At 38.6% G+C, this 11,316-nt stretch overlaps 1 protein-coding gene across 1 annotated transcript; it reads right to left on the bottom strand.

The window, feature by feature from the left end:
• Positions 1 to 2,163: 2,163 nt before the first annotated feature.
• On the bottom strand, positions 2,164 to 6,681 carry Rgs1 (regulator of G protein signaling 1). Its single transcript, XM_038349851.1, has 5 exons — positions 6,545 to 6,681; positions 6,122 to 6,202; positions 5,530 to 5,591; positions 3,568 to 3,731; positions 2,164 to 2,840 (listed from the first exon to the last, which is right to left on the bottom strand). The coding sequence occupies exons 1-5, from the start codon at positions 6,679 to 6,681 to the stop codon at positions 2,655 to 2,657; spliced, it is 630 nt and encodes a 209-aa protein (XP_038205779.1). The 3' UTR covers positions 2,164 to 2,654.
• Positions 6,682 to 11,316: the final 4,635 nt, after the last annotated feature.

The following is an 11,316-nucleotide window of genomic DNA, read 5'->3' as shown; positions in this document are numbered from 1 at the left end:
GGTTTGAAGATAACTGCCTCATAGTGATAGTATTGTAGAAAGGTTTTATGGAAAAGTTACTCCATCTAGACCTTGAAAAAATTTTTAAGCTGTGCAGAGAGAAGAAAAAGTTATTGTAGATAAGAGTAGAGGTTAACTGAGACTTAGAGATAGAGAAGAGAGTTTTCAGCCATGCACATCCCAAGACTTGCACAAACTGAGATAGATAATCCAGTGTGATATTAATGTAGGAAGGAAACAAGAGGGGATGATGGAAGTTGTAAGTGAAGGTCACCATGGGAGGGCTTTAAATTCCAGGAGATGCTTGAGCTTCAGCTGATGCCATAGAAAATGAAACATGCACGTCTCTACTTTAGAAGGTGGCATGTGTGTCTGTTTAGAGGAGAAGAGGGAATGGGTTGTAGATAGTAAGAACTGCTGTGAATTGGAAAACAATGAAAACCTATGATAAGAGGTACACAAACTGCCATGAATTTGAAAAGGAGTGAGCACAGAAGGAACTGGAGGGAAGAGTGGGGGAAAGCTGTAAATGCAGTACTCATATGTGGAATCTTCAAAAAAATCAAATGAAAAAGAAAAAGTTAAATTTTAAAATGAGAGGAGCCATGCCAACTACAGACAGTAGAGGGAGGATGAGTAGAACTTTGTGTTTGGTAGCGTCGAAGGAAAGAGACGACTGCAAATGACGGACACCATAGACTCCCCAAGATTTTCTTACCCTTAGACCAGCAACATAACGAAACACAGCCTAATGTAGAACTAATTTAGACACAATCCAATGGGAACTTAAAATCTCTTCAAACCTGTTGTTCCTTACCCTTGCCTGGTGCCTGGTGCCTGAAAGCACCTGCAGCGAGAAAAGGCACAGCAATGCATTAGGTTGTGTAAATGATTGGCTGCTGAACATGATAGATCCAGGGGCATGGGATATACAGCTCAACAGGTTCTGGGAATAGCTGATTGTCCCCCCCCACCCCACCCTGGCAGGGCTTTGTAGGGTTCTTCTTTTCAGAAGGGTGTGAATTTCCTACTTAGGGGACACTTTAACCATTAGTGTTTTAGGGAACACTTCTGGTCAGTGGGTGGCAGTATTGCACAGTAGAAGGTGCCCAGACTATATCGTCAGACTAGTTCTCCTTTATTCCATGTCTCATTAACTCAGGCAATCAAATTGTCTTCAGAATTACTTGATGTTTCCTTTGAAATACAGACCCCCCACACTGTAGCAGTTAGAGATTCTGAATCAGTCAGTTTGGGATGGTGCCAGATATAGGGGTGCGTTTTAACACACAAAGTAATTTTGAGAGTTAGCTAACTGTGGAATTTAATCTTTATGAGGTGTTCTTTTCATAGCCTTGTTGTGAACATTACATGAGGAGCATACACCTGATTTAAAATATCTTTTCCTTTCTCTTTCAAATATGCCATCATGTCTCATCAATTGGAAACTTGAATTAAAGAGTTTGTATAGCAGAAAGAAAACTGGTGAATTTTGAGCAACATAATAGAGAAAATAGAGTATTAGTTGAGGGGGGGAATACTGAGTAGACAGTAGAAAGTACAAATCCTTGGCTTCAATTTTTAAAATTTCTATTATTTTTGAGATTATAATGTAAACAAATACTTCCACATCCCCTTCTCCAAAGCCCTTCCATATACTTCCCTTGTTCCATTTCAATTTAATGGCCTCTTATTTTGCTAATTTTTCACACAGAATTTTATGGAAATTTAAGAATATGTGTATTTAAAATTCCAAATTTTACATAAACACACCATTCTAGACCTGTATAATGTTGCTTGTATGTATGTTTTCAGGGGTGAGCATTTGGTATTGGATAATAATTGGAATGCTCGTCTCTGAGTAAGACTATTTCTCCCACTTTTAGCATGCCGTAGTTGCCTGCTGTTCTTTGTGGAGGCCTCCTGGACTTTCCCTTGTTCTAGCATGCATTTTGTTGTCCTCATTCAATTTTTTAAACGTCAGAATAAAGAAATACCAGAATCAAAATAGCGATAAAATAGAGGAAGGCATATCTCTCTAAATTTTAATATAAAGCTCCCATTTATTTTTGACTCTGTGATAAATTAATTTACAAATGTATTATGACTTCCTAGTTTAAAGAAAAATAGATTAGGTTAAATATACAATTCTCTTCCTCAACTCCAAGCCAAATACAATTAAATAAACAAATAACAAGACTATTTGTGTCAGTAATAGCAACTGCGGTTTACAATACATACTTTTGGACTGACCATCTACAGGAAGGGGATGGCAAGAGTTCAACAGAATCTACACAACATCATGTAGCACATACGTCCGCTGCCCTTGAGCTTATAGCATATGGCGATCAGTCACATACATCAATGTCCATAGTTTCTGTGTTGCCAGTCAGCTGACCTTCCCAGACCTGAGAGTTTCAATAGAGTCCCACTGTATTCATGACAGTATCACAGTATCTCCTTCCCTTTGTCGCTCCATGTCTTCCTGCCGATGCTCCCTCAAGTCTCTCTCTGGATAGGTTTCATGTTAAGCTATTCTGAGTCGTTCCTCCTTCCACTGGGGCTGCTGAGTCACCAAAGCAGGCCCAGACGTGTCGCTGGTGTTTCCTTCTGTCCTTGATAGCATCTCTTAGTTCCTGTCAGCCAGGAAGCCCTCACTTTAAGCTACTAGCCTGCAGATCATTTAGAAGATTTAAGTAAATATTTGATTTCAGGAACCTGGGATAAGAGTCCTTTTCCATAAGTGTATATATGACTTTTTGTGCTTCGTCAAAAGATGTGGGGGTTGGTGATTTAATCTTCTTGGCTGTAGATTCTCGAGTACGAAAGTCAATGTTGATCTGAAAAGAAATATTTGTTAATTAATGTGCACTTGCTGTTTATGATACTTTCTATTATGCTATTGCTGTTTCAGATGCACCTTAAGAAAATGGTTTTACATTCATATTTTAATCATTTTAGATAGGTCTTGAATTGCTATTCTAAGCCAGCCCTTTACTAGGTGTGTGAGAGGCACAAACAAAAATATATAACAAAAAGAGGTTTTTTATTTCTGCTTCTGTTTATGGTGTAGCTGGAAGGACCAAAATTAAATAGACATGAAAAACTTAAATATCCATAGAAAATAGCCACATACCAAACCAAAGTGTCATGGACATTTGAGGTTTACTGAATGTGAGTATTTTCCTGAAGATCAACACAGCTAAAAGGCTGCACATGTTTTTGCTGCTTCAATTGTGTGTGACACTAGTCTGCATTTTATCCCTATCTGAGTTACAATAGTTCACTAAGGGTTCCTTAGCCTACTGATCTGGCTTGGGTTACCCCATTCCATTCCTCACCCAATCATGTTGGACAGTTTTGAAAAATCAGTATTTTTCGTCTCTGTATGGATACCTTTACAAATAGAGGGACTAATCCCATCTCACTGAACGTACAAATGCACACCTGTATCTAACTAAAAGCATGATGCCGAGGGCTTCAACCTAACCTGTGTACCGAATGCGTTTCTTTCTGTTGGGAGAATTTACACACACTGATGCTAATGACAATGACTTTAGTACTCACCTGTTTCACAGCATCTGAGCGCACAAAGGCTTTGTATATATCCTCTGCTTTGCTGCTCAAGAGACCAGACTCTGTTTTCTTATAGTCTTCACAAGCCAACCAGAATTCAATATTCTCTTCACTGAATTCAGATTTTAGAAAATTTCCAAAGATGCTCTGACCAGCTAAAAAGAAATGGGTTGAGTAAATTAAATAAGCCAGTAAATGAATAAATATATCATAGAAGAAATTTATAAGCAAATTTTACTATTCCTGTATGTACCAAAGTGTGAGGTGGTGACCGCTAAAATAGTTGTGCCATGGCTTGCCGGCAGCCTTGGGGATTCTGTTTTGTGTGGAAGAGGAATCTGTTAGCAGACAATCTCGCCCACAGTCACTCACTGCCTTGTGTATTCATGCAAAAGTGCTAGGATCCCTGCTGCATTTAGGCTGAACTCGACCTCTTCTGATTATAGAACAATGTCATTACTTAGAGACGTCTACATCTGAGCAGGAGTATAGAGTGACTTTTTTTTTTTTCCACAAGGAAAAGTTAGTGACTGAGGGTAATAACATCACGTTGAGAATTAAAATATAATTGCCTTATCCAAACAATGGTAGTCAGCTAATGTTAAGTCTGCGTGTTACCTGCATGCTTGGTACACTGATTGCGTTTGCTAGTGTGGTTGAGATTTATATGCCATTTACTCAGTTAAACTTTAAGCTAAGTTTTTAATCACATGATCAAACTATTCTGAATTTCTTAGACCTTATCAAGTAATTTTCCTTAGGTCTTTCTGTGGAGGAAAGGGTGAAACCTCTCTTTCTCTCTCTCTCTCTCTCTCTCTCTCTCTCTCTCTCTCTCTCTCTCTCTCTCTCTGTCTGTCTAATATTACTTTATTTTATGTGCACTGTTGTTTTTCCTGCATGTTTGTCTGTGTGAGGGTGTGCTGCCATGTGGGTGCCGGGAATTGAAACTGGGTCCTTCTGGAAGAGCAACCCGTGTTCTCTGTTGTTGAGCTGAGCTGTCCCTCCAGTCCCTGGAACTTATTCTTGAGATCAAGTTGCACCTCTGAATAAAGCTCAAGCCCTAATAATGCTACAATCTTATGGTGGGGGACGGGAACTGGTCTCAGTCTTTCCCATCTTTCAGAAGAAAACTCCCACAAGCCTCTCATGAGTTTGCCTATATTAAATATATATATATCATTCTGCATACCTGCAGAATGTACTAGATATGCCCCGAACATTTTTATGGCAGTAATAAACTGTGTCTTTGTATTCGAATCCTTTTTGCCTTTAAAATACCTTCCACATAAGCTGGATGAACGAAAGCTAATAAGTATGTGGATGATAGAATACTAAGTAAATGAATACTGCTTTGAATATCCATGCTTATGAAAGTACCCTTAAAATAGTAATTCATATGATGTGATATTTTCTTGTCTTCTAAAACTTTGAAACTGCAACATAATTTTATTTATCTTTATTTTGATTTTTGAAAGTTTATATTCTCTATGGATGTGTGTGTGTGTGTGTGTGTGTTCCTTGCCTGTCTCTATGTAGGAGTGCCTGCCAGCTGGTGCCCATAAAGACCAGAAGAGGGCATCAGATCCTCCAAAATAGGATGGCTGTGAGACAGATGGAGTAAGTACAGGGAAACAAAGTCATTAAGAGCAGCAAGCACTCTTAACCAATCAATCGCCATCTTCCCTGCAACCCAATATAATTTTAGTTTTGTTCTTGAATTCGTGAAAACATGTAGTTTGTAGTTGTCCTTGCAGATTTGCCTAAAAGTGGTAAAATCTAGTGCTATATTACCAAGTCTTATTGTGATGAAATTACCAATGACCTTAGAAAAACTAAACTATTACTTTTTGCGTAATGTTCCTACCTTCCTTCGATAATATACATTAATCAGACATCCAATGTACTGAATTAAAGATCTGACCCCCAAACAATGGATAGTTCATGAATACTTACCCTGGTTGGCAAGAAGTTTTTCCAGAGACTGAGACCACTGCATTACTTCCTCAGCAGAAAGTCTACAATTAATAAAATGACATAAATTATTAAGCTGTTTTGTGTAATCTCAAAAGAAAAAATAATGATTGCTATCCTTTGATGACTGGGATTCTTATTATAATAAGTTTTATTATAAATTTTATGTATAAAATCACCTTTAATTCCAATAGTTATAAAAAATCTGTCAAGACAGCTAAAAAATCTAAGCAGATAAAATTGAACAATATAACCATGAGTAGAAAATTGTTGGGGCATCTTTGTAATTAATGTCAATTAACTCTAATGTGGCTTAATCTTGTTTTCCATGTTGCCTAAAATAAATGAAGTTCATTGCACACAGTATTTTTGGATATTTTTTTAAAGAAAAGAACAAGGCTATACCCTAACCAATGCTGGCCTCAAACAAGTGATAATCCCTCTGCCTCAGCCTCCCAAGTGCTGGAATTATATGGCTGAACCACAATGCCCAGAAGCCTGCAGTATCAGTATTTTGCGAAGATGACAGTCAGCTTTTAGGATGCTTATAGAGTTAAAACAATTCAGTACTTACATGTCTTTGGACTTGGATGATTTCATTCCAGATTCCAGATGTGGGATCATAGATCTCAAGTATGCTTTCACATCCATTCCACTACAAAACAGAGCAAAAATTAACAATTTTCTAGGAAAGCTCACATTATTTATAAAAAGAAAAGAACACAAAGCAAAAATATCTGAGGAAGAAAATAACAATGGAATATAGATGATACAGCATTTTGCTGGTTTAAAATAGAGCTCATTTTTTGGAGTCAAAGTTTAGAAAGATTTCCACTCACTGTCCTGTACCACAATTTATTTTCGAGTAAAACTGGATCTCAGTTATAAGGCACAACAGATAATTGCTCTGAGCTACATAAACTAAATGTCAAATTCACTTCCATTTGTTCGTGCTCTTTTGGTCATAAAACCTAAGTGAGACTCGGAAGGAACTTACAAAGTCTTTGGCTTCTTCTTTTGCGTCTTGTCGTCTAGAAGTGAATGGTTAGGTTCTTTCAGATCCTTTGGGTTAGCAGAGAAGAACATTCCTGGCAGCTTGTCCAGCCTTGGCATGGAGATGGCTGCAGCTCTCATGGTCTTCTCGCAATGAGTGTCTGTGAGTCCGCGTCGGCTGCTTTATATAGCGTCGGCAGACAGGCACTTGCTGTGCAGGGAGTGTGTTTATCAAGTGATGTTACCACAGACACTGAAGTTCCTCCTTTCTTGGTGTGTTGTGACGTGTATCGTGAAGAAAAAAAAAATAAGTGCACAGTGATGTCTTGTGGTTGAAACCCAACCAAATGAGAGCAGGTCACTTGATTAGGAAGGACACATACAGAGGAGGGCACATGTCTGGAGCAGCAGCGTCAGTCTTTGGTTTGAGGGAGTGCTTGCTTCTTCCTGAAAACCGCTATGTTCTGATCAATGTCACATTTGCTGTATTTAATGTGTCATGTGGGAATTCAACTTTAGAGTTGTGTCCCCCTCTATGCCTTGGGTAGTTCTTAACTATAAAATCATTTGATCAAAGTGTTTCCCCTTTTTTAAGAAAATGAAAGTAGATTTTTTTTCATACAATGCATTCTGATTATGGTTTCCCCTCCCCCAGGTCCTCCAAGATCCCCTCCCTTCCCCACCCACCCGAATTCACACTCTCTTTCTCTCTATCTCTAGAATACAAACAGGCATCTAAAAAATAACATAAAATAAAGGCAAATACACCAGGATAGATAAAAACAAACAAGCAAACAGAAGAGAAAGAGCCAAAGGAAAAGCACAAAAAACATACATAGACACAGACACAGATACACACACACACACACACATACACACACATACACATTCACACACACAAAAATCCCATAGAAAACACAAAACCTGAAACAATAATATACATGCAAAGCATCCAACCCATCAATAGAGAAGCATCTTGCTGTAGTAGATGGGAACAAATTCAAAGACCCACATTTAGAAAATGAACAGAGAGTGAGAGACTGTGGAACCCTCAATCCTAAATGAGGTGTCTCTATCAAATTCCAGCTCTGGGAAAGCTTGCAGAGGAGGAAAGAGTGTGAGAGCCAGAGGGAATAGAGAACACCATGGAAACAAGGCCTTCTAATCCGCATGGCTCATGAGCATATAAACACATATGGACTATGGTAGCATGCATAGGCCTGCATAGGTCTGGGCCACGTGGGGTTCCAGCGTCCAGGAGGGAAATGAGCACTGCCCCCATCACTGACCCAGAAGTTATCTGCAATTAATAACCTCTAACAAAGGAAAACTTAGTTTTCTCCACTGGAGTCTCATGGGCAATATGAAACAATCTTAAGGGCAGGCCCCACGCCCAGCAGTAGACAGCCATCAGAAAATGAACCCAATGGCATATTTTGGGGTTCTTTTTGTATTTTTTGTATTATAATGATTTCAGGTTTTTTTCTTTTTTTTTTTTTTTTGCCTTACTGATTAGAGTATTTTAAGAGTTCACCACCACTACCCGCAGGAAGCACCATAAGACTGACATTTTTTATCTGAATCATTCTGCATCTATATGGTAAGAAAGAGACCCATGGGACGCTCTCTTCATCTTCACCTTGTGCTGTCTGGGCTTTCACCTATCATTTCCGTGTCAGGGAACATTCTTGTTAGAGTTTTCAAGACTGTTCCAAGTAGTGTACAATATATTCTACTAATGACACATAAGCTGACCTTAAAAGGAACACACTGTTTTTAATGTTAATTTAATAATTAGAGTGTAAGTAATGTGTCAAATTGTAACTGTATGTTAATAATTAAGAAGATGACACAGGGAAATTAAAAAAATAAATAAAAGTGTAATTCACACAGAGACATTACATAATACATAAAAACACTGATCTTCAAAAACATAGTATCTAAAGAAAATCTCAAAGGAAAGTCAGTTTGTTTGGAAATATCAGTAATTTTTACCAGTTAGGAGATAATAATTGAATTTTTGACACTGTCTCTAGAGATGTATTTCTAGCTTTAATTGAGATACTTAGAATAAAAATCATTACTTATTGACAAATCACTTATCAAAGTAGAAGTATTAATGCAATATAAAATCTTTTAGAGTTTATATGGGATGTATGGCATTTTATAGGGTGTCAATTGAACTTTGGGGAGATTGAATTTGCCTCTGAAAAGGTGACAGCCTTTATTAGAGAGGTTTCTGGTAGAATAGGTAAAGTTGACTGGAAAGAAAGTAGGCGAATATTAATTTTTCTTGTCTTGGTTTTAATTATTATGATATATAATGCCTGCAGTAAGTAAGGGGAACACTCATCCATTGCTGGTGGGAATGCAAACTTGTGCAACCACTTTGGAAATCAGTGTGGCAGTTTCTCAGGAAATTTGGGATCAACTTACCCCAGGATCCAGCAATACCAGTCCTGGGAATATACCCAAGAGATGCCCTATCATACTACAAAAGCATTTGTTCAGCTATGTTCATGGCAGCATTATTTGTAATAGCCAGATCCTGAAAACAACCTAGATGCCCATCAATGGAAGAATGGATAAAGAAAGTGTGGAATATATATGCATTAGAGTACTACTCAGCGGTAAAAACAATGACATCTTGAATTTTGCATGAAAATGGATGGAAATAGAAAACACCATCCTGAGTGAGGTAACCCAGACCCAAAAAGATGAACATGGTATGTACTCACTCATTAGTGGATTCTAGCCATAGAATTGAGCCTATATTTCATGATCCTAGAAAAGCTAGATAGGAAGGTGAACCCAAAGGAAAACATGTAGTTATCCTCCTGGATATTGGAAGTAGACAAGATTGCCAGGCAAAAATTGAGAGCTTGGGGGTGGGGGCAGGATGGGGGTAAGGGGAGATGGGGAGAGAGAAGTGAGAAGGGGAGGATAGGGAGAGCTTGGGGGAATGGGACATTTGGGATGGAGGAAGAGTGGATATGGAATCAGGGAAGTATATATCTTAATTAAGGGAGTCATTTGAAGGTAGGCAAGAGACTGGATTCTAGAGGGGTTCGCAGGTGTCCAAGGAGATGTCCCCAGTTTGCTCCTTGAGCAGCTGAGGAGAGAGGGCCTGAACTGGCCCTTTACTATAGCCACACTGATGAATATCTTGCATACCACCATAGAACCTTCATCTGACGTTAGATGGAGATAGAGACAGAGACCCACATTGGAGCACTGGACTGAGCTCCCAAGGTCAAATGAGGTATAAAATTCACTATAGTTATGACTATTTTGTGCGCTGGTATCATCTGATGTTTCAAAGGTAACATGATTCACTTAAGAATGAGAAGTTGTGAGATGAGCTGGCCACTTTGCAAGTGACCCAAACAAAACCGGTAGGGCTGTGACGGGTGATGTAAAGATGTGTTTGTTTACTTCCTGTGGTCCAGCTCAGACTTACCTTCCTGTTAAAATCTTCACCGTTCCTCCTGTGTGTTTATTGATAACCTCTTATTCTTGTAGATAACTGGGGGCAAGTTATGCTTGAGAAACATAATTTAAAGGTTATTTTAATGAACCATGATCACTGTTATCCAAATATGCTGGCAATTTCCAAAGAATGATTTTTCAAGAATTGTTCCTTTGGCTGTTATGAACATTAGAAGGAACAATAATAGCAGCAGAGGTTATGGCAGCATACTTGCTTGGGATATGTTAGATTTTTCTTGTTTTAAGGAATCATATGCTTTTTAGATAAGAAAAATGTGGTTTTGTTTGGCAAATTTTATTAGAGTTATATAAAAGGTAATGGCTCGTATGTCATTTCCACGTGCTGTTCTCATTGCTTCTCTTTCTTCCTCCCTTCCTTGATCCCCACTTTCTCCCACATTTCTCTTTTCCCTCCCAACTGTTCCTCTTCTGCTTTTACGGCAGGTGCATTCTATTATCTTGTTTATTTCTCCCCTACTCCATGTCGATATCTCATTTATTATTAGGCTTTCTCTTCTAGTTTCCTGACCCTATGTGCCCATGGGTGTTCATGCACGCATACACACACACAGACACATGCACAGACACACACACAGCACACACACACACAGACACACATACATAATCACATGCGCAGACACACACACAACAGACATAGACACAACAGACACACAGAGACACATAGACACAACAGATACACACCAACAAAGGTACATACACAGACACACATACAGGCACAGAAGCACTCAGAGAAACACACACAAACACTTCACAGACACACAACAGACACATAGACACAGACTCACAAAGACACAGACAGAGACACAATGGGCACCCAGACAAAGACACAGAAACACACAGAGACACAGAGCATGGGAGAGAAAGCATCTGTTCTTTTGTCTTTTTCAGTCTTGTACTTTTTGTTTACCAATGATTTCCTGTTCTGGCCAATTTTCTTCAGATGTTGTGGTTTTATTTTTCTTTGTGACTGACTGAAGTTCCCCTGTATACATGCGCAGTGCTTTATTGATCCATTCACCTGTTTTTGTTCATCTAGGGTGTTTCCATTTTTTTAAGCTATTTTGAGTAGCGCACCAATAAATGGATGTGCTGACTTAGAATCCTTTGGGTATACGGTTAGGAGTGGAACAGCTGTGTCTTATGGTAGCTCTGTTTTAGTTTTTTTAAGACTTTCATAATGAGTATACAAGTTTATTATCCCACTAACCATGAGAAGTCCTCTTTCCCCCGCACTTCCCCCAGTATTTTCTATCATACATTTTCTTG

The sequence above is a fragment of the Arvicola amphibius genome, chromosome 12, assembly GCF_903992535.2.
Source record: "Arvicola amphibius chromosome 12, mArvAmp1.2, whole genome shotgun sequence".
NCBI lineage: Eukaryota > Metazoa > Chordata > Mammalia > Rodentia > Cricetidae > Arvicola > Arvicola amphibius.
This window is presented reverse-complemented; position numbering and strand designations above follow the sequence as displayed.